Here is a 24,136-nt window from a genome sequence, read left to right as displayed (position 1 = left end):
AATTTCATGACCTTATTCTTAGATTTTTTTTCTATTCTATAGTATGTTTTTCCCCCCAATTTTTGGACATCCTATAATATGTTTTTCTGTAACTTATTTTGAAAGATTATACATAAACGTGTAACAACAGGCTATATTAAAAACATTTTAAGCATTTTAAAATTGTATGACCTTTTTCTGAAATCTTTGTGTTTTTCCATCTTTGGACATTCTATAGTATGTTCAAAAACAAAGAAATTGGCATATTATGGCATGTCCAAAATCTTCATAAAAAAAGGTCATAGTACAGTATGTTGAAAAAGTTTTTAAAAAAAAACAACAATCAGTGTAATTTGTCCAAAAATGCATTAAAACGCCGTAGAATAGGATATTGATCATGGTAATAGTAGTTAGTATGTCTAAAAGTATCAAGGAAACTCCATATAACAGTATGTCCAAACATTTCGTTAAAAAAGTCCTAGTATATGTCGATAAAAAAGGTCAAAGGTCAAAAAATGGTCATAGTATAGTTTATCCAAAATTACCAACCTGTGCAGATTAATTTTTGAATAATCAGATTTTTTCATTGAAGGTAATTAGTCAGAAGGTTTGGTGACACAAAAGATCCGACGGAACAAAAAGAGTGAGCGTTTATACTTTATTTTAGCATTTCTTCCTTTCACATTGACGGTTTAATTATTACGAAAACAACATGACACATGGACGTTTCTCCAGCTGGTTCTATTCTGTTTCTGACATGCAGACTTTAAGAACTTAAATTTGGCAGAAAAGTGAAGAAAGCAAATGGAAAAACAAAGAAAGCATCCTTTGAAGAGGAATCCCATGCAGTAGTCTTTGGCTGGCTCAGTCACATAAATTCAATCTTTTCAAGCTCCCATCTATATAAATATCACATAAATATGACATTAAATACAGTTATCTCTAGAATCTTGTATGTACAAATTTACATTTATAGACCTTTTTCCTTAATCTATCAGTTTTCTTTTTTTGCCTACATCATCCAAAGGTTATGCCAGTAACACCGAGAGCTCACACACTGATTTCACATTGATGATTTAGCGCACCATGTGAAAAAATAATAAGATATTAACATATTACAATCATTAAAATAACTAATTATTTTACAGTAGTGTTCAATATAATAGCAGTCTAATGTGACTAACCAGATTAATCCAGGTTTTTAGTATATTTTTTATTGCTACATATTTTTTATTGCTACATGGCAAACAAGGGACCAGTAGGTGCTGCCATGTAGCAATAAAAAATATACTAAAAACCTGGATTAATCTGGTTAGTCACATTGGACTGCTATTATATTGAACACTACTGTATGTCCACTTCTAGGTGGGAAACATGCATTTCTGTAACCTACAGATAAAATTACAGATTGTTTTGTACTGGAATGTCATGAGATGCTTTCTCACACGTACAAATTACTATATTCACAGTATTAAACATGCTATTCATAGGGCTAATGTAACACTAATCTGGCTGCACACACACATGCTCTCACTTTCACAGCCTCATGTTTCAGTGTGGTTTCAGAACAACTCTGATCCTCCTCAGCGGCTGCAGAGACCTGGGACTTTAACGTAGGCCGGGAGAAAGTAGCCGTTGATTCAGTTTTCAGTGTCTGAAGAGTCGGAGACGTCAGCCAGTCGCGCCTGCCTCTTGCGTACGTTCCAGTGCAAACACTGAGCCAGGCTTTCAAACCAGTCGTACACCAGGTCATGGCAGCAGATGGAGGGCACCGGGTAACAAGACGTGGTGATCTTGATGCTGTTTGGAGGGAACAGGAGAATTAAGCAGATCAAACCCATGCTGTTACCCTTTGACCTGGAAAAAGTCATTCACACTCTCATATTCTCCCGTTTAGATTAATGTAACTCCCTCATCTCTGGCATCTCCCACAAATCCCTTTCTCGCCTCCGACTGGTTCAGAATGCAGCAGCTCGGCTTCTTACCGGTTTTAAAAGACGACATCACATCACCCCGATTTTATCTTCTTACACTGGCTCCCTGTTTGTTTTAGGATTGATTTTAAGATTTTACTGATCCCTTTAAAAGCTATTTTAGGTCTGGCTCCTAGCTATTTATTATTATTATTATTATTAATAATAATAATAATAATAATAATAATAATAATAATAATAATAATAATAATAATAATAATAATAATAACAGAATTATTAACTCCATATGAGCCGACCCGCGTCCTTTGATCCTCGGGTGGTGCCCTTCTTATTCCAAGTCTTTTTTTATTGAGGTTTATGCATAGTGTACAAAGTATATACATTCAGAAATATAGATGATCGGTAATAATACAAATACAATATAAACATAAACATCACCTCCCCCCTCGCTCCAACAGAGCCCCATCCCTGCAACAACATTACTGTACCATTCGACAACCTAGTATTAATTGAACTTGTGTTCAATAAAAAAAAAAAAAACAATAATAAAATTTCAAATTATATATATGTATATATAAATAAATACATAATAATAAAGTAAAATAATGGGTGGTGCCCTTCTGACCGTTTGGAGAGTTTTATTGAATTGTGGTGTTTCTGTCAAGCTTTTCTCATGCAAATTGTCAAAATGTGCAGAGAAACGGGTTGATGGAAACACTACTACAGTTTTGAATTTACTCGCTGCTGCAGTCACTTATTGTAGACGTACTGCTGCTGCTTTGTTAAACGCCACTAACGTCTCCTCCCACTTCGTTCTATGGTGCCGTGTTGCAGTGTGAATGGACGATGAGATGGATGATGAGTTGAATGAACGTTACCAGTCTCCGTGCTGGATCTCCTGTCTCTTCCTGCCATCAAACGACACCCAGGCAGTGTTCCTGGCGTCAGGGGACAAGGTGATCTGATTGTAGAAGAACAGACCGTCAGCTCACAAGCTTCCAAAGCTACGTACTGATTGGCCCAACAACACACCGACCTGAGAGACGGAGATGTCTGGAGCCATGTACCATGTACCAAATAATGGAATATTATTTGGGGGGAAAAGCCTAGCAAAGACACTGGCCCTCATTTATCAAACGAGCGTCCGACAGAAAGTGATCGTAAAGTGGGCGTAAGATCATTTCTACGCAAGGTTCGACATTTATCACTTTGGACGTGAGCGGAGGGTACGATCAGATCTCAGTCTGCTCTCAGCTCGTGTACGCAAAAGAGTCAGCGTGAAGTCCACACGTCTGAGTCTGAGAATTGATCTTAGACTATAGTATCGATGCCTGGAGCTGATAAAACTCTGTGGTGTTTTTTTTTAATGGTGACAAAGCAAAACATGTTTAGACTACATTATTTATCATTAAAACATCATTAAAAATAAATAAACCCTGCAACTGTGAAATTCTTTAAACAGCCGAGGCTTAAATATTAAAATGTTTTTGTCTTCTGCTGTTTACTGTTATCCTGCTGAACACCCGAGCGTCAGCGTCTCCTTCAGCAGCGGTTCTGCCCGAATAGAAACATTTCCAATCAGCGCGGCCACCTCTCCTTTGACTGGGACAGAATTATTACTAAATGTACAGAAGTGAATAATATCTCTCCATCATAAAAAATAATAATAATATCTGGATAATTATATAGGCTATTAGGCTATATATATATCACAATGTATAAATGGAATATTCCAACCTGGCCGAGAGTTTAATGGTCCGCTATTCTGCTGACAACACCACTAATTTCCTTCCTTTTCACTTTTTATGCTGCCAAACAAAAGTTTGTTGTGTTGCAGCTGTTGGACGTCAGCGTTTCACTTTCTGCCTCTGAGAAATTCCTCTTCTTTTGAAAATAAAACTTACTTTAAAACATTGTTTACCTCCTGGCTGCAACCAAAAAGCCAAAACCAAACCAAAAACTTTAAGTGCTCAGAACTTTAAATGATGCTTGTTTTCAGCCGCCTCATTCATCAACGTCAGATCGTTTTTTGGCTGTGATTTGAGAGATAGGAAACGTTTGATGAATCCCACGTGAACCCTGAAATATATATCTGCGCTCCTTTCTACGTCCGTTTGATAAATGAGGGCCACTGTCTGTAAATGTGACTGCCCCAAACTCAGTCCAGCTGCTTCCCCTTCGTTCTCACCATGAGCTCCACCCCAGCAGGGACGACGATGGGCCTGAAGGAGAGCGAGTGTGGGCAGATGGGGGTGACCATGATAGCGGGGACATTGGGGTGGATCATGGAGGCTCCTGCTGCGGCTGCATACGCTGTGCTGCCTGTAGGTGTGGACACAATCACGCCTGGAGGACAGAGAAAGAGAGGACATTTACCACATTCAATCACCATATCTGCTTCATTAGTACACAGTCCTTCCTGTCTATGTTTCCACTTTAATTTGCAGTATTTATTTCAGTATGACTAGTGTTAAAGTATATTTCTCAGATCACAACTTCCCCTGTACCTTTTTGCCCTAAGTTATGTATTTTAGGTATTTATCCATATCAATGTACTTTATCTTGTAATGAAAGAAAAATGGTCGACCTTTGTTTACTACAGGCCAAACGCTGTATTGCATTGTGTTGGAAGAATGTTGGTTGTCCTTCTTTTAAACACTGGTTAAATAACTTAACATCGAGTTTGGCTCTTGAAAAACTGACCTATATTGTTAGAAAGAGGGCTTCTGAATTTTATAATATTTGGAAAATATTTCTGGAACTGTTGAGGAATGGAGATATGGAGGAGGCGGTGGGAAAATAAGCTAATGAAAAATATCTAATTTGTTGTTGCGAATGTAACCTGTAAGAATGTAAGAATACTCGTCACAGTTTAATTATTATTTTTTTTTTTCATTTTATTTATATGTTTTTGTTATTTATTTTTTGTTATCTACATTTATTTGATTATTAATTTGTTTTGGTCCTTTTCAGTATTATTGATATTTTGATTATTATTTCCTTGCTGCCATATGTTTGTGAAGTTTTGGTTGTTGGATGTTGTTATATTAACACAAAACCCAATAAATATATGTTTAAAAAAAAAAAAAAAGTGTATGACTGCTCTCACCGTCTCCTTGCACTGAGGTGATGAGCCGTCCATCAAGATATAAGTCCACGTTGGACAGGTAGGAGGACGGACCTCGGTCCACCACCACCTCATTCAACACCTGTACACACACACACACACACACACACACACACACAATATTTAGACTTTGTTCAAGCACAAGTATACTTATGACCACTGACTTACTGCCATTTGAAACAATCATGTAGTGCCCCCTATAGGACAAACAACGTAAATGTTTTGATGTGTTTATGTGTATATAATATAATATAAGTGCATCTGGCAACCAATAACAGGAAAGTAGGATGTTATGTCATTTTCATAATCAATAAAATATATTCTTAACCAAATGTGCCATAGATTGGATTAAAAAACCTATAGCTGAAAAATTAAATCTGGGACAAAACTGAAGGTTTGTGAAGAGCACACAGTGTAAAATGCTTTAGAAATGGCCACATGGTGTCTCTATCCACAACAGAAACACATGAGTTTGTCTTTGGCCCATTGGTTCTGGATCTGCACCAAAACATCATTTATATCTGGGAGGTCAAATTTGAAAAAAATCCAGCTTGTAAACAAGAAAACAATTGTAAACACAACCTCTCTGGCAGAGACGAAGGAAATTAAATCACTGCACCACTATGGCTCTATTATGTGGTAAAGCTCTATATTCAATGAAGCAGTATATATGTAATGCCTTTTCACAGACAGTTAATGTTATAGCCCGACAGATGTATCAGTTGACAGATGTAATCGCCTGATATTATTATAGTAATATCATTATTCGTGTATATGCTGTCCGATATGTGCTGTTTTGAACACTTTTTATACACAAGATAGAATGCAGTAAATGTGATTTAGAAATGGTGTTAGCTATTGATTTTTTTTTCTTGTTTTTAATAGTCAGCAATTGACTGACACTGAACAGTAATAATGTTTATTTAGCTACTTTGTTCCTATTTATTCTTTAAATCAGTGCACAATCCACATTAAATGTCTATTTTCATTCCAGCTCAAAAAATTACCATATCGGTTATCAATTCATTTTCTCCCTCTAAAATCAGTGTCGGTATCAACCAGGCTCTAATAAAAATTAAAGTAAATGTAAATCCCTGCAGTCTGAACAAAAGTTCCATAAGATGACAAGTACCATCCGTTGGATTTTGAGCACTTTGGCCTCTTTAAGCTCTTGAGTGAGCGGGTATAAAACAGTTAAAGCACTTTATTATGGCGGTACTTTCCCTTTTGTGTCCAGTGTTGTTTGTAGTGTTGGATAGATGCCTGCCTGGGAGTGTTTGTTATGATGTCCTGAGAAATTGTATGGTCCTCTGTTTTTTTTTTTAACCTATGTATTGCTGCATATCCTGTCTGCAAAACACAGACAGTAAATCAGCCAGCAGCAGCTACAGTGCATTACATCCTCACATTACATGAGGAAAAGTACGAGCAGAGAGACACTGGTGTGCAGACAGGCAGCATACAAATCATGTTCCACACTTCAGTCAGAGTGCTGCAGCGCTGATGTACTGACGTCAGCTGAGCGCGGAGCAAACATCCTGCTGGATGCAGCAGACGTGATGTAATGTGAGGTCGCGCTCAGGTTCAGAGACCAGAACGATCCATCACTGTCTTTTATCGATGAAGACGGGAAGAGGAGAGAGAGAGAGTGTGTGACTGCAGCTGTGAGGCATGTTGTTTAGTTACACAGTGTGTCAGACCGAACAGCGTCAGAGCTCATTAAGTATCCGTTTCTCCGGCGAACTGCACTGTTGACGCCACGGTCTCCACAGCAACTGGCTCAACAGAACTTCATAAACATCCGACTTTTTTCTCTCTCCTCATATCTGCGCACAGCAGCTTTATTATGACTGTCGCCATGGCAACGCGGCTCACTCACTTGAGCCTTTACACATGTACGAACGCACCCAGGATGAAAAAGGAAACAAGGGACACACACACACACACACACACACACACACACACACTCACACACACATACACACAGAGTAGGCCTCCATCATCTCTACGGGCTTAGAGCATCATTTTCGGGGTGTAATCAGGAATTAATAAAGAGGACTGAGAACAATCACACAGAACTAAGTCTGCTGTTTGTGTTTCCACTGCATCTGAAGAACCATGAAGATTAAGCAAATTAATCCAATAAGTGATTAAAAAAACCCTGACTGCCTTGGAGAGGCCATTTTCACACACGAGGAAACAACAACAAAGCGTTACCCTGTTGTTGTTTGTATTTGTGGCTCACTCTGATGTTTGCGTGGATCCAATAAATGAATGCTACAGAGGCGCAAATGAACGTTTGTTTCTTGAGAATATCACGCTCAGCTCATTCACATATGCTCGCGGCCACATCATTAGGTACACCTGTTCATCTGCTCATTAATGCAAATATCGCATCAGCCAATCACATGGCAGCTACTCAATGCATTTAGACATGTAGACATGGTGAAGACGAGCCGCTGAAGCTCAAAGGGAGCATCGGAATGGAGAAGAAAGGTGATTTAAGTGACTTTGAATGTGGCATGGTTGGTACCAGACAGGCAGAAACTGCTGATCTAACAACCATCTCTAGGGTTTACAGAGAATGGTCCGAAAAAGAGTAAATATCCAGTGAACGGCAGTTCTCTGGTTGATGCCAGAGATCAAAGGAGAATGACCAGACTGGTTTGAGATTATAGAAAGTAACTAAAATAACCACTCGTTACAACCAAAGTCTGCAGAAGACCATCTCTGATCGCACAACACGTCCAACCTTGAAGCAGATGGGTTACAGCAGCAGAAGACCACACCACAACTTCATTAGGTAAACTCTCTCTTCATGTTCATTTTTTTTTTTTCTAGTTGCGAAGATGACAACTTTGTTTTTTTAAGATAGTTCCAGTTATTTTGAAGTGGGGTTGTATGAGGAAATTATCCATACTTTCTTCACCTTGTCTGTTACCAAGGTAACCATGTACATAATAAATTAATTAATATTTTTTGATTGCAATAGTAATATCTGAGGGAGAAGGGGTAGGACCTAATAAGTTTGCACTTCTTCCCACTCCTTAATGTAATGGAAACGTAATGTTATTTTTGCCACCTCTGCAGTGGCAATGGTTAAAGATTTACTGAGTTGAGAAAGACATCTTTACTTGAAATACATGTAATTTTTTGTTTATTTTCATACAATTACTTTGGCATATAGGACATTGATATGACTTATGTACTATGTGATGTATGCTGTATCTAATGTAGAAGATCTTTTTGGGATATCGAGGGAGGGGGGATGTCGCTAACCTGGGAGGGGTGGGTGGGTAAAGGGAAGTGAATACTACTTGTATTACTGTATTTGACTTGTTTCATGCCCTTCTCTTTTGAAAATAAAAATAATTGATCACAAAAAAGAAAAAAGCAGTAATTTTACCTCACAGAACACAGGAGTTTATGGTCTACCCCTGATGCAATCTGTTAGTTTGTGTTATTGTGTGACTGTGGTGTTTGTGTTTGCTGTTCCAGGGTTAGTTGGGATTCATATACCTGTGCCTCTCGCCCTCACCTGTAGCTGCAGGGTGACCTTCCCAGCCTCGCTGTTGGTGTGTCCGTGAGGGAGAAGTCCGTTGTGTTCCTGTTCTTGTTGCTGCTGTTGCGACTCTCGGCTGTACGGCTGCTGGCCGGTTCTCTGCAGCATGTCCTTCACCACCTTCACCTTTAGACGACTCCGTAGAGTGATGGCTGCATTGCCTGGATTCAGTCATACGTGCAAACATGAGCACACACGTGGCATTCAAATATATGTTATAACAACTAAACTAAGTGAGAATGATGTATGTCTAAGTTTGACCTTTCAGGGGAGAATTGATTTTGTTTGCAGTATTTCATAAAAAGCTCCTCTCTACCTTCAAACACTTTGGCCACTTCAGTCTTGTATGACTCAAATTTGAAGGGCGTCAGGAATCCCAGAGAGCCGAGGTGAAACGCCATGACCGGAGGCACGCTGCCCTGCAGACAAGAAAAAAAGTTCGGCCATAAAAATCAGTCTAACGCTTAAAAATCTGTTTACTGTTTACTTAGTTACACGTAGAACACAATACTGAGAGCAGCTGTACACACTATTAAAAGCTTTTATTATGAATACTTTTTTACCAAATTCTGATGTGATATGTCTTAAAGAAATTCATGCATGAAACAGATTTTAATGAGCAGTTACAGAGTAAAATAAATATTCAGGATACTTAAATTATGTTTATACTTCAGATTCATTTTAAATACACGGAATTTTCAATTTTATTATCTTTTTTTTTTGTTTAATTTTCAAATGTTTTTCAATAATCGAACTTTGTGAAATAAGGTGGCATATTCAAATTGTTTTCACAGGATTTCCTGATTTTAAAAAAATATATATTTTTTTGTTTTATTATTATTATTACTTTATGATACAATAAGGTCATTCAAAAATAAAAAAACAGGTTAAACCAAGAAGGAAACCTTTGTAAAGTAAAGATGAAATACAATTATGCCATAGCTAGATATAAAATTATTATTTTTTATTTGAATTAAAGGAATAAATACTATAACATTGCATCGTTTATCTTTTAAAGTATTTTGTAATAAAATGTTTACGACATGAGCTTCCCTGAAGTGATCAAGCAATAAAAGTGTGACTACCTGGAAGAGAGAGGAGGCGTAGAGCAGAGTCCCGTCTCCACCCAGGCAGATGATCAGGTCTATGCAGTCAGAGATATCGTCATAACCTGCAGGAAGACAAAACACTCCTGACTCAAGATCTTATTTTAATTTAACAGCATTGCACTATGCAAAAAATAAAATATTTTTTCATTCAAGAATGTAAGAAAAAGTGACACTTTTTCCCATGTTTTTTGTGTCAAAATGACTGATTGCATCAAAAAAGTTTTATTTCTCCTTTCCATAAAGTTGTCAGACACTTGTGGCAAGAAAAAAGTATGTGTACCCTTTGAAATGACCTAGTTTTCTGCCTTTCTTTGTCATAAAATGTGATCAGCTCAGTTGAAGTTGGGTGATGCAGCAAGACAATGACCCTAAACATCAAAGTAGGGGTGTGCCATATGGTATCGTTCACAATAATATCGGTATATTTTTTTATGGTTAAAAAAAATGCATATCATGATATTGGCAATATTCTTACTTCTTGATGTAGTGGTTAAAGTTGTTTTAATCACAAAAAGCTACTTACTCCCTGTCGCTTAACACATGCAGCTTTCAAAATAAGAGCACAGTGTATTAAGAGAATCCACCACAGAATTTACAAGAAGACTATCAAAATAAGATGCCTTAAATAAAACATACAAGAACCTTTATTCTCCTTTACAAAATGTCATTAAAATATGCCCCTGGAACCCCTAAATGGTTATTTTTATTATTTGCTCATACTCAAGAGTCAAGAGTAAAAAATGTTGTGTTTGGCAACTGTTGAGATTTGCACTTCAACTACATTTTTGATTTTTAATTATTTAAACAGACTAAAAAAAATAATCATATTTCCTAATATCGTCAAGAATATCGTTATTGCAAAAATAGCATGCAATATCGTGATATTCTTTTAGGGCCATATCGCCCAGCCCTACATCAAAGTAAATCAACTACAGAGTGGCTTCAAAAAAAGAAAATCCACCTTTTGGAGAGGCTCAGTCAGAGCCCAGAATCCAACAGAGATGCTGTGCAATGAGCTCAAGAGAGCCGTTCACACCAGAATCTTAAGAACATGGCTGAGCTGAAGCGTTTAAACGTTGTGCAGGTCTGACCAGCAGCTAGCTGAAGCGCTTGGTTGAGGTTATTGCCTTCAAAGGAAGTTCAACCAGTTATTAAATCAAGGGTTCACTTACATCAGCACCATGAATGTTAAAAGGATGTGTTCAATAAAGACATGAAACATTATACTTGTTTTTGTGGTATGAGGTTAAACATGTTTGTGTTTTTCTATACTTGGGACTTAGATGCAGAGCAGATCACATTTTATGACAAATTAATATAGAAAACAAAGTAATTTCAAAGGGTTCACATACTTTTTAACTAACTTAAACACTTTTATTGGTCGTTCATTGCAGTTGCAGCACTCTCAATCAGTACTGGAACAATTTCAAAAACAGTTTTCCCCGTCAGTCACTGAGACACAGAAACATCTAAAAAAATGTTTTAAAGTTCTCCAACCTAAACGACAGAACAGGTCATGTATCAGTACCACCCATTACGACACGTATAAATGTATCGAGGCTCGCGTTTTGCCTGGTAAGGTGTTATAAAAGACAGTTTAAACAGTAAATAAATTAACGTAAATGCCGGAAGTGAAGTAGTTACAAGGGTCATGTGACTACTGCAAGTTATGTAAAAAACATGAGCAGAAATGTAAGTTACGTTCAAAAACATCATTCACGTAACTTACGTAAACAAGGTAGCTTAAGTTCAGAATCATGTACTTTTTTCATTTCATTACGTTTTTGAGGGGAGAACAGGCTGAAAAAATAGGTTCCAAGTTGAAAAACACAGACGTTTCCTGTAACTGTGTATACACGTTAATTTCTGCAAATAATAACATGACTTGTCAACAATGTCAAGTGTGACCCTGAAAAAAAAAGTCGGGACACTGAAATTTAAATTTCTACACTCAATTGAAAAGAGTACAAAGACAAGATATCTAATGTTCAAATCCAATTCTATATTTGATATATTCTTTGTCTAATTTTACACATCATCCAAATTAGTTTGGCTCTCTTTCAGAAGTTGTATGCCTTTAGTTCAGCATGTAGAGCAGGGGTTTCAAACTCTGGCCCGCGGGCCCGCAGTGTAATTTTATTTGGCCCGCGAGGCAATACCAAATTATTATCTTATTATAGTACTATAAAAGCTGACCCGCCGGTATTATACGGCGCATTTAGCGCTAATACTACAAATCCCACAATGCCCTGCTGTTGTTTTGGCGCGTCAATCAGGACAGGACCCAGAAACGCTCCTCTGTGACAGTCGTCATAGCAACCTCAAGCTAGAGCTGTCTCCCAGCTACCCCTTCCCAAAAATGGAGAAAAGAAAGGCAGAATTTATTAACCTGTTGAAAAAGTTTATTTTGATATTTAAATCAGAAGGATGCAAATAGAAAAGAGGCATACGATTTTTATTTAATTTTTATTTAATAAATTAATGACATTGATGTGTTTTTTATTTGAAATTTGATTTTGCATGTCTGCACTATTTAGTTATATATTGTATGTTTATAAGTGTTGCTGATTCCATATTTAATGTTAAAGCAAAACATGTTTGGTATATATTAAAAGGTTTATTTGTTCAATTTTGGCCCGCGATTTTATTCAAGTTTTAAATTTTGGCCCATTGTGTATTTGAGTTTGACACCCCTGATGTAGAGTCTTGTTCGTCTCACCCTCTCTGAAGGTGCAGAGCTGATTGCGGATGGAGCCGAACGCCTCGTCCTTTGAGAGCGTAGCATCATCTGCCACTCTGCGCTCCACGTACACCATCATCTGCTTCTCCTGACACACAGAGACACACAGAGACACACAGAGACACACAGAGACACACAGAGACACACAGAGACACGCTTTAGTGACGACAGCCGAAACACACACAGAAAAGTACATCTTTCTGAAACGAAGCAGAGCGTATGGCAAACATGTGGGGTTTAATATGACACTGTCTGCGTGGAATGTAAATAGATGGGTTCACTGGCCGTCTCCGGCAGTCCTGTTACACAAAGTACAGCTTGTTTTGGAAACATGTGGCCCAAAGGTGTCGTAACTGCGAGAGACCAGACTATAACATGTCTGGGTCATTTCCTGGATTCTTTTTGTCCGACTCATTGCTCTTCAGTGACACAGATGTTTCAGTGAACACTCTGTTCTTCAGAAACATGGGTTTCATTTATTAGCAGCCAAGAACTAAACTATAACTCAAATCAATTAAACTGACAACCTGATCCTTCCACTGATAAAACTAAAATTACAACCTGGTGTCACTCAAATTGATTGACAGGCATTTTAAAGCAGCTACAAGGAGTTTTCAACAGGCAATAAAACAGTCTCAAGTTAATAATGATGCCTCTATATTACCTCCGTTAGCAAGAAGATTGGCTATTCCTATAAAGTTATTCTTAATATCTATCCCCGGATCTGATTCCCTGTGAACAGTTGAAACGATTTACAGCATGCAGACCAGAGGAGTCTGTTTACATTTTTTCCCAGGCAGAGTTTGGCAGTGAGTAGTTTGTTAACTAGGTAAAAGGAGAATTTTATTTTTGATGTTATATTAAGTTGTTATGGCTGAAACGCAGGCAGAGACAGCAAAGAGAACGAGGAAAGAATAATTGACCAAAGACAAAAAAGCTAAAAAAGGACAGTGATAAAGCTGATATCTCACTAGAGTATAATAATAATAATAAATAAATGTATAATAATAATAAATGTAATGCAGTAAAATAGGCTTATGGTAATTTAACAATTACCTAAATGTCAAGTTTAAATTCCAGTTTATCTCAATACATATTCAGAGCTTCCATGGTGTTCAGAACATTTAATTTAAAGACTCTTTATATTATATATATAACGAAACAGAATGCAATTGAATAGCTCTTTCATAGTCACACCAGACAAAGAATAAAAGTAGAATGGAATTCAGCCCTGAGTCATTTATTCTTATCACATTTTTTGTAAATACTACCCAACAGTAAATAACAATAATAACACTGTAATTTCCCAGCTTGGGATAAATAAAGTATATCTATCTATATCTATCTATCTATCTATATGATTGATTAAATTAACAACTTGGACTTGGATCAGCAGCAGACATTTTAAAAGGCTTTGAAATGTTTTTGTTAAAACTGATACTTGAGCTTCTTCTAGCTGCGTTAGCTTGAAGTAGTGACAGTGTTTGTTATCAGTCTGATGGAGCCGACTGAAACAAAAAGGAATGAACAACTACACTTTTAGTTCATCATGTCTCCTGACAGCCCGAACTCGCACACAAAAACAACATTACCATTTACAGCACTTTTGTAAATCAAATGTAATAATTTTTAGGTTTTATGAAGCCTCATTTCAAGACACTTAGTGCCTAAAACTCCCCGTCCCATGTGTGTTTTTCATTAGTTTATTTTGTTAATTATGTGGCTCTAGATGTCTTATAATGGTTAATTCACTTTTTTGTCTCCACCTGAACATTCCTTGTGACTTCAATAAATCCTTTTTTGCTGTTTTTTTGCCTGATTTTTTGTTATATATCATCTAAAGACACTGTGATTGGGACATAGTTTGGGTTTATTGTTCAGTGGAAATTACAAATAATGTAATTAATGTGCAAAATAACCAAAATGAAGAGTGTCTTAAGACATAAGAATAAGAATCAGACTCAGTTCCCTGTGTTGTTTCAGAAACCAAAGTCCACCACCTCAGTCAAACGTTAATTAAACATTAATCTTGTAAAATATTGTAACAAACATGGTGTATAATAGTGTAATAGTCCTGTACCTCGACGAGAAACCTGCAGAGCTCTTTGAAAGGCTCGACAAGGCTCTCATCTCGGATTTTCCTGATGACGAGCACGTTGACAGGTGGTTTATTCCAGGTGAGCCGCTGGCTGGCTGGGTCCTGGATGTGCCTGGGACACAGAGACACACAGTCAACAAACCATCAGTGCCTGTCAATAATATCTCACACACAGACACACAGAAACAGACCAAAGAGTCGACTGTTACATAACCGTCTTGCCATTTTGATTCAGTTTTCTGGGTCTTGACAAGTTCTGAATGAGTCAAATGCCACCATGACACCAGGTCTTACCTCATCTTCTGAGCAAAGTTAACAAATCTAAATCTAAAACAGCTGCAGTCATTCATTAACTGTTATGACACGTCTGCAGGAGTGAGGTCCAAACTCCAATTATCAGAATGTTTTCCCCTCTTTACCGTATGTCTCTCTTCTCTCTGGCGTGGTGGATCACAGGCATTGTGTGGATAATTTCTATCTGTCTGTTTTCAGATCAGGTCCAAAGAAATGCTCCTCAGCATCTGTGGTCTGTTCTGTCAGCCATCCCTTCTCATGGAACATCCAATCACAGCATTCTCATTTTATCTTATCTCTCACAGTTACATAAGTTTTTCTGCACACACAAAGATCGACCCTCATGCTTACATGACTGAAGTTGGGTTGGGAAGAATACAGGCTTTGGGTCCGAAGTGAGTGGCTGGATACGGTCCATGTAGAAAGTGTGCTCTCCTGTGAGGAAAGAGAAAGAGAGGAGGACAGGTCACCTCATGTCCCGGGCAACAGAGCTGTGGCAGTGGCACGGCGGACCAGCTGGCAACCTGCAGTACAAACCTCTTAGGAGAGCTTTCCGCCGTGTCGTTGGCCGACCCGGAGGGCTCCAAGTGCTCGTGTTGGCCTGGCAACGTCCGCCGCTCGATCTCCCAGAGCAGCTGTTCGTGACCATCCCCCCGCCGCTGCGACCTCGTCCCCTTCCGACGTCTCCTTGGTGACTTGGACAGGTGCTCCCGGTGCTTCGAGGGCCTGGCTGGCTCCGGCAGCTGACCGGGGGGCCCCGAGGGTCGCACCATGCCTCTGTCCGGCACTGCCAGGGGCCCCGATGATGAGCCGGTGTCTGAGTTCTCCATTCTGCAGCAACACAGCACAAAAACAACTGTTAAAGACATTTTTACGTTTTAAAGAGAAGGAAAAAAATGATGAGATGATTCTATGAATGACAATTATCACATAACTTTCACTATTTGAGCTATCATTTTGAATAATAGTGAATGAAAAAGAAACAACGATTTTTCTTAAGCGGGTAGAATACTATTTGTAGGCCTAGACGCTTCTGCAGCACTTTGCCTTAAACAAATATTACACCTTCCCAGTGGTGGAGTGACAAAACACAGCACCACTGTGTGGCATGAAATGAAAGGGACATATTAAATCATTAATCTGGAAGTAGATTACTTGAGTAGTCTAGTGCCAGCTATCACATGTTTATATTATGATTAAAAAAAACATTGTTTGAACTGCTGGTCAGACAGATAAGCACTTTGAACACTTCACCTTGGGCCCTGGAAAATTATACTGGGTATTCTTACTATTTTCTGACATTTTGTAGACAGAAGTATAAATAAACTATTTGAAGAAACAATAACCATGTTTAACTGACAGTGAAAATGAACCACCAGATACATCCGTATAGATCAAGAATTTAACCATTCAGTGATATTCATAAAAGGTAATAGCATTGTGTCACACAGTGGTGGAAAAGGTTTTCAGATCCCTTACTTAAGTCAAAGTACTAAAAACCACACTGTGAAATTACTCCACTATAAGTAAAGGTCCTGCATTCAAAACTTACTTGAGTAAAAGTATAAAAGTAACAACATCAGATTGTACTTAAGGATTCAAAAGTAAATTATTAGATTGTTATTAGACAGACAGATAGATCTATATGTTAAATCTTGAACTGAAAAGTAACTAAAGCTAGCAGCTAAATGTGGTGGAGTAGTAAAATTACAATAGTTGCTTGAAAATGTAGTGGAGTAGAAGTATAAAGTAAGATAAAATGGAAATACTCAAGTAAAGCACATATTTACTCAAGTACTAAGTACAGTACTTGAGTAAATGTACTCAGCTATGGTTACATTCCACCAGTGGTGCCAGTGATGGTAAACAGACTTCATTTAAAGCTGGATGGAGTGTGTGTTTGTCTCCATTTGGTTTAACTAGATCAATGTTTAACCTGGCGAAATAATCGATTTGTTAATCACTAAAGTCTTTAGGTTCAGTCTACTGCAAACAGACTATATTATTGATTTTCTTATGTCAACAAACAGTCAAACATGAATTAAACCAGCTAGTTATCTAATGAAATATGGTAAGAATTAATCAATTTGGGGTGGTCCGTAGCGTAGTGGGTTATAGAGGCTACAGTCCTCGCTGCGGCGGACCCGGGTTCGAATCCGGCCTGAGCTCCCTTTGCCGCATGTCCTCCCCTCTGTCACCCCCTTTCTATCTGTCTCTCACTTTCAATAAAGCATGTAAAATGCCAAAAAAAAAAATCTAAAAAAAAAAAAAAGAATTAATCAATTTAGCTACTACTACTTATTTGCTAATAACGTGACGTTATATCAAGATAAGCAACATTTTTTTCGTTATTCAAAACAGAAGCTATAATTATTATTTTTTTAAATTAAATTATTAACAATTTGACCTTGTTGGACCAAGCTTTAGTGAGATAGCCGTGTTTTAATTAATTAATTAAACAGCCGTAAACTAGCAACTAACGGACAGAAAGCAGCAGCCCAACCGTCAGGAGGAGCTGATCTAACGGTTACTCTCGGTTCCAGTTTAAATGACCGTTGGTTTGTTGAGCAGCAGTTAGCTGAACTAGCTGACCGCTGTCAAGGAGACGAAGCCTTACTGTCAGACAGAAGGAAACATGTCGCTACTACTTCTTCAAGGACTGACTGTGGCTGTTTACACCACACGCTACAAAAACAAACGTGTAATTACAGACAGACAGTGCCGTCAAACTCTAAAAGCTGACATGTTACAATACAACACAGTGCATGACCGAGGGGGAAGTGATGTCTCCGGACCGGTTCAGGGGCATCACTGCGGGCTGGACTCTGCGCAGCACCCGGGCTCTCTTAAAGGAACAGCGCCATGTTTGGTGACAGACCAGATAACTCCACATACTTACAGGTGCATCTCAATACATCAGAATATTATAGAAAAGTTAATTCTATTTTTTAATGTATTTAATTTATTGAAATGATATAGATTATGGCTTACATTTAATGAAGAAGTGTCTCAAAAAAATGTGTGTGTGTGTGTGTGTGTGTGTGTGTGTGTGTGTGTGTCTGTAAATATATATATATATACTACTATACTAATATATATTAGTATAGTACTACTTGTACTACTAGTATAATACTACTATACTATATACTACTATACTGATATATATATATATATATATATATATATATATATATATATATTAGTATAGTACTACTTGTACAACGAGTATAATACTACTATACTAATATATATTATATATATATAATACTACTATACTATATATATATACTACTATGCTAATATATATATATATATATATATATATATATATATATATATATATATATATATATATATATATATATATATATATATATATATATTAATATAGTAGTGTTAATAATAATAATAATAATAATAATAATAATAATAATAATAACTTGGTACGAAAGAGTTTTAAAAAATAGGTACAAAAGAAAATAAATAAATAATGTGCCTGATCCAAACTCAGATGGATTAGTTACAGTCTTATATAACTCTCAAGACACATTTTTATGCAAGTTAAATACCATGAACCACTGGTCTGGTTGTTTAAACACCTGTGGAAAAAAAATCTGTGAATTCAAAGAAAGTTTATGAGTTTATGATTTCCTTGTCGAGAGCTGATACGCCTGGAGCCCAACTTCCTTCCCACCACGCCTTCTAACCAGAAGCTTTTAATACAGAAGCCTGCAGCTGCTCTGAGGAGATTTGTTTTTTTAAAAAGGGGAAAGAGACACTTAACGCCTGATGACAGCATTCACACAGGTAGAAAATCCAAAATTAACAGTGCTTTTGTATGTGTTTGTTTTTAAATAAGTGAGTGTGTTGGGTTGCAAAAGTCTCAAATTCATAAAGAAACTCTAAAACCCAGTACTGCACACAGAGCAGCCATATCCTACAAAACATTTAATGGTTTACGAGAAGATACATGTGAAACTCTGAGGATCATTTGGCAGAGAGACCTAGGGTGTGATTTAAGTGAACAGGACTGGTTAAATATATTATCAAATACAGGGAAACACATGAGAGAGGCGAAAGGGAAATTTATTCAGTATAAGATAATCCATAGATTTTATTTCACTCCTTCAAGGCTACATCGAATGGGCTTAATAGGAAATAATTTATGTTGGAAATGTCAGAGTGAAATAGGGACTTTTTTACATGTGATTTGGGGATGTAAACTAGTGAACCCGTTTTGGGAGAAAGTACTGAACCATGTAAGTAAGTGGCTGGGTGTGGCGGTACCTGTATCACCAAGATTGTGTTTGTTAGGGGACCAAACAGAAATGCTAAATATACCTAAACATGAAAGGGGGGTTTTAAAAGTTGGAATGATCACAGCTGCTCGAACGATCCTCAGTATGGAAGAGTACAGTCGCCCCAGATGTTAAACAGTGGATGGAAATGATGTCAGAAGTTGCATCATATGAACACATGTTGGCTAGAATTAACAATGAAGAGGAACATGTTAGGAGGGCCTGGGAACTTATTTTTTTGTAGAGGAAATATTGATATACAGGAGGTTTTTGTGTACATGGCTGTAAGCTGGATATACTGTCTGTCGATGTTGGTGTCTGTTTGTTTTCTAGTTTGACTGCATGTTTAGGTGTGTGTGAATAACTAAATAAAAACTTTAATGACAAAAAAAAAGAAACTCTAAAACCTTTTAATGTAAAACAAATATTCCGGTGTTTCTTTGCAACACTGCAATGTTTTCTTAATCTAAAAATAGTGCAAATGCATTTGTATTTATTTATTTTTCTTATTTCTTTCTATTCTCTTTTAAGGCTGCGTCAATATTTGGTCAATGTTAACTTCCTATAAAGCCGGGCAGAGGCAGGTGTAGTACAGCTGTAGCATCTATCAAGAGGAAGTTATATGTTAAGAATTAAATCAAACATTAACAAGCAGACACTGTAGTTCTGTTTTAATCTGTGTGATTCACACGTCAGGGTTTTACAAGGTGAGAAAAAAAAATGCACCTTCAAATAAGGCTCTCAGTTACTGGATTCAGCCGAGAGAGGAATGATAGTTTAGACCCCACTGTGCTCCACATGCTCAAAAATAATGGATTTATTTTTGTTGAAACACTCACTCACTATCAAAAAAGTTCACTGACGCAGAAAGAATCAATTTATTCCATGTGCAAAAGGTGGCACGTGAAAAAAAAATTATGCAGCAATGCTCTGTCACCAAAAATAATTAAAAAAAATTTGTATCTAAAGAACTCTTCTTTTTCTTCAGTGTGTGGGCAATTTTTCGATGAAATAAATATGTAAAACTTACAAGACAAATAAGCACAGATTGAGAGCTCAGCTTCACCTTGGAAACAACCAAATTGTTATTTGGTAAAGAATGAACTTTCAATCTCAACTTTAAATCTAACATGGACAAAAAGAGATTTAAGTGCTCAGGGAAAGAAAGAAAATCTATTTATAATTCAATGACAACTGTGTGGAGGAAGACTGTGATTTAAAAGCTCCAGAACAGCTAGCAAGAGGACCTTCGAGGTGAGATTGTTTTTGTAAAACAGAAAATATGTTGGAAGGAAAATTTATGTTTTTATTGATCTCGTAGCCTAGAAACGGTCAAAGGTCAGGACACTGTGTAAGTGTGAAATTTTAATAACTGTGACCATTTTCATGCATGCATATTTACAAACACTTGACCCAAGCTATGAAAGGAGCATGACTGAAAACTGCAAAACAAAATGTGTGTACAAGTAGAAATAAAATAGATGTATGGAAATAAATGACTCAAAGTTGGCTTTCACAAGAGACAGGAAATGTCTCAATAAGTAAGCCGTTTGTTTTAGTTTTCATACAGTCAGAGCAGAAGGGAACTCTGCTCTTCATTTTTTATCAAACGTTGAGTGAATGATTTATGGGGTCCAACATCAACTGTTGAGTTTAATATGCAGAGAGATGTTTGCATTTTAGCAGCTCAGGTAGCGGCTCAGAAAGTACCTGCCTCTGGAAGGTACTTTCTGAGCCGCTACTGAGCCTGAGCGGCGATTTTGCGCATGCGTGATTAATTTGCAGACCGGTGTAGACTGGACACTGAGGGGTTTACATCTCCTGCTCTGCTGACAGCAGCTGGCAGAGACCGCTGCGGGAGGACTGGGCCGCTTGTGAGTGCTTTGGGACAGCGCTACTTGTTAAGAAGAGTAATGAGTCTCCAATAACACCAGAAAATGTCGCTAGATTTTTTGAAAAAGAGTCTCTAGAGGGGTCTGAACAGTCGCTAAATAAAGTGATAAAGTTGCTAAATTGGAAACACTGCTTGCTGCGTCGGTCTGTTGTCACATTCGGACTCCTTGGTTAGCCGCTACAAAAGTACTGTATGGGAACAGAGACCGAGGGGAACTGACTAGTGGGCAGAGCCAAAACACTCAGCCATTTTCCAAAAAGTACTCAGAAAGTATTCAATGGAAACACGCCTATGTATCTGAGCACCAATCAGAGTTTAGCAATATTTGCTGTGTTCTAAATCTTATACTTTTTCCTTCCCCAAATGTTTTCAACAATGCTCAAACCGAGAGAAATCAGCAGTTTTAATCAGTCATTGGTCTCTTCCATTTAGTCGGCCAGAAGTTGTCAATAATTCACTTTTTATCCCGTGTAAAGCCACATATTATTTACATTTACATTTAGTCATTTAGTAGACGCTAAAGTCATCTAGTAGACGCCTGTAAGACGCTTTTATCCAAAAGCGACTAACAGGAAGAAAAAAAAGCAAACAATCAAGGTATAGTGCAGTAAGAGCTATTAGTGCATCAATAAGTGCTAGTGACAATTCTTGACACATTCTTAGATTTTGGTCATTTTTCACAACATCACTAAACTCCTTTTTTTGTTATTGTTTTGATTCAGAGGCCCCGTGTGGTAGAAAGTACATATTGTGTGTTTAAAAAGTGATGATATGTCAGAGTTGTCTTTACACTGTGTTTCTGCTGCCCCCAAGTGGCCAAAAAGTGAATATTTAATGTCAGAGAGAAATACTTTTTTAAATTTTAAAATGCTGTTCTCCGTTCTGCAGCAGCAGTCTCCATAATGACCCACAGGATCTGCTTCACCTCTGGGTAAAAACTGAGCACCATGAACATCTCCATCCCCTCCATCCTGCTCGGTCTCGGAGGAAAATGTCTTCTCAACTGGAGCCTGGTGTTTCTGCAGAAGAACCACATCTGCAGAAGCTTCCTGGGGGTTTTCAGCGTTTCCCTCACTGTCGTTGACACGCTCCTGACCCTCTCCGTCACCGCGCTCCACGGTGATGGACACGCCCTCCTGGGCTTGAAGCTGACCAGGTATCACGTGTGTCTCCTGGTTCAAATCATCGGACAAGTCTACAGCACTCTGCAGTGGCCTGTTGTAGTTGTGGCCGCTTTGGATCACTTCTTCACTGCCACTCGGAGGTTTCAGTCCACAAACACCAGATCCAGACGGGTTATCTGCTTATTTGTGAGCGGCCTCCTCTGGAGCCTCGCTGCTCTCTACATCTTCCTGCTGTCTGGCTTCCGGCCTGTCGTGGAGGATGTGTCTCACAACCAGTGCTGGATCTTCCACACCTCTCAGATCCTGCATGTCACCGTGTTCCTCCTCCTGACTGTGAGCTGTGCAGCGTTGCATGCCTGGTGCAGCACACGACTATTAAAAATTCCTCCTCTGAATGACCAAATTACAAACCAAAGCAGAGCTCATTGCAGAGGAAGTGTTGTTCACCAAGCCCTGCAGATATTTCTGAACACATGGGCTTTATTCCTGGTTTTCCTGGCCGTGCTCCTCCTGCTCCCTGTGGTAATACCTGCGTACCTGGGTCTGAACGTGGCCTGGCTCTGCTTCCTCAACAGCCTTCTAATAGCAGTCGTTTTATGTGCAGTCTGTTCTCGGGGCCTGGCAGCAGTTCCCCCCGACAGTTTCTGTGAGTGGAGATTTAAATTTAGCCTGGCTGCAGAGGACAGAACATGAAAGCAAAGCACAAAGCAAAAAAAAAGAAAAAACACAAACAGGTCTCAGGTTAGAAGAAGTGGAATTAGCTGCTGAAGCCTCAATATCTGCTAGGAGGAAAATAAATTGTATTTTGAAAGAAAAGTTGTGTAGCCATGGTAGCAGCACTGCTTTACAAATGGCAATGTGGATGTGTTGGTCAGTCCATCACTTAGGCCTAGACCAAAATGTCTCAACAGTCAGTGGATGGATTGATGTTCGGTGCAGACATATAGACAGTCTCCCTGTAACTGACAAAAAAAGAGTATACGAAATAAAACCGTTATTTCTTTAAATTTTATTTAAATCATTGGTGTAGGCCCAAAACAATTTGTATTCTTTAGTCTTAAATTTTGTTTAGTCATTTATGGCATTAAAAAAAGTTTTAACATTTAAGTCAATAAAAATGTGCATCTAACTAGACTCCAGAATCTGAATCCTCAATTTCAAAAAAGAGGCTGAATACCCAGCTCTTTACTGAACATCTACACACATAATTTTTTTTTTAACACCGGCTACACTCACTACTGAAAATCACTTGTGTCCTTAAAACACTTATGTCCAAACAGGACTCAACTTAGACCATGCCACTTATTTTTGCTTATTCTTGTGTTGTTTTTTGACCTCATCCTGCTTGTGTTGTATGATTTCTCAAATGTACATTGCTTTGGATAAAAGCTTCTGCTAATGACATTGTAGATTGTAGATCATAGCTTACGAAAGTCTACCCCCCTGGTGCCTTAAACTACATTTTTCCGACTTCAAGTCTGGTTTTGAGTTTCCCAAACTGGTTTCCTAATCTCCTGAGATATTTCTTCGGGGGCTTGATTTGCACTTTGGTCCTTCCAGAATTCTGACAAAATCATATTAATAATAATAGTAATAATGCTCATTATTACCTTTTAGTAATGGTAGTAGGCTAATTTAGACTTAGTAGGCTGTTTTAGTTTCATTTTAAGGCTCAAAATAAGGTTTGCGGCTCCATTACAACATTTTATTTTGCCAACAATGTCTCTTTTGTTAGGTTACCAACACCTGCACTAGGTGAATAAAGCCTCTTGCCTCACATGATCCTTTGACTTTTCATCAAGTGCCACCAAAAGATCAATAGCTGGGTTTCAGTCACGTGATTATGTTGATCCACGAAGGTGCTGCGATTTCAAATGGAGGGCAGGAAGTCCACACAATAGCCCGCTAACGTTAGCACGTTAGAATGTGATAATTTACTAATCCTTACTAAAACCCACCCGTTCACTGGGTAGGGTT

General features: G+C 38.0%; 2 protein-coding genes across 3 annotated transcripts; one reads left to right on the top strand and one right to left on the bottom strand.

Annotated features, from left to right (window-relative positions):
• Positions 1 to 623: 623 nt before the first annotated feature.
• Positions 624 to 17,643, bottom strand: nadkb (NAD kinase b). Of its 2 annotated transcripts, none has more exons than XM_059344145.1 (12): positions 17,456 to 17,643; positions 15,381 to 15,674; positions 15,195 to 15,278; positions 14,532 to 14,661; positions 12,431 to 12,539; positions 9,688 to 9,773; positions 8,919 to 9,021; positions 8,579 to 8,763; positions 5,023 to 5,122; positions 4,102 to 4,259; positions 2,792 to 2,874; positions 624 to 1,779 (listed from the first exon to the last, which is right to left on the bottom strand). In XM_059344145.1, exons 2-12 carry the CDS (start codon positions 15,671 to 15,673, stop codon positions 1,620 to 1,622), a joined length of 1,491 nt encoding a protein of 496 aa, XP_059200128.1. In that variant the 5' UTR covers position 15,674; positions 17,456 to 17,643; the 3' UTR covers positions 624 to 1,619. The 2 variants fall into 2 exon arrangements, with proteins under 2 accessions (XP_059200128.1, XP_059200126.1); XM_059344143.1 differs by having other exon boundaries at positions 17,461 to 17,643.
• Positions 17,644 to 17,649: 6 nt separating this feature from the next.
• gpr160 (G protein-coupled receptor 160) lies at positions 17,650 to 23,354 on the top strand. The gene is made up of 2 exons (XM_059344149.1): positions 17,650 to 17,744; positions 21,924 to 23,354. Exon 2 carries the CDS (start codon positions 21,983 to 21,985, stop codon positions 22,850 to 22,852), a length of 870 nt encoding a protein of 289 aa, XP_059200132.1. The 5' UTR covers positions 17,650 to 17,744; positions 21,924 to 21,982; the 3' UTR covers positions 22,853 to 23,354.
• The last annotated feature ends 782 nt before the right edge of the window (positions 23,355 to 24,136 follow it).

This window comes from Centropristis striata, chromosome 11 (genome assembly GCF_030273125.1).
Source record: "Centropristis striata isolate RG_2023a ecotype Rhode Island chromosome 11, C.striata_1.0, whole genome shotgun sequence".
NCBI lineage: Eukaryota > Metazoa > Chordata > Actinopteri > Perciformes > Serranidae > Centropristis > Centropristis striata.
Note: the sequence above shows the minus strand (reverse complement) of the source record. Positions and strands in the feature narration are given on the sequence as shown.

What these genes read in the sequence shown, in the direction of transcription:
- gpr160 (XM_059344149.1), top strand. Translation starts at nt 21,983, where the DNA reads ATGAACATCTCCATCCCCTCCATCCTGCTCGGTCTCGGAGGAAAATGT.
- nadkb (XM_059344145.1), bottom strand. Translation starts at nt 15,673, where the DNA reads ATGGAGAACTCAGACACCGGCTCATCATCGGGGCCCCTGGCAGTGCCG. An exon ending in GCGGAAAGCTCTCCTAAGAG is followed by an intron (nt 15,279 to 15,380) that starts GTTTGTACTGCA and finishes CTTTCCTCACAG; the next exon opens with GAGAGCACACTTTCTACATG. An exon ending in CCCAACCCAACTTCAGTCAT is followed by an intron (nt 14,662 to 15,194) that starts GTAAGCATGAGG and finishes TCTGTGTCCCAG; the next exon opens with GCACATCCAGGACCCAGCCA.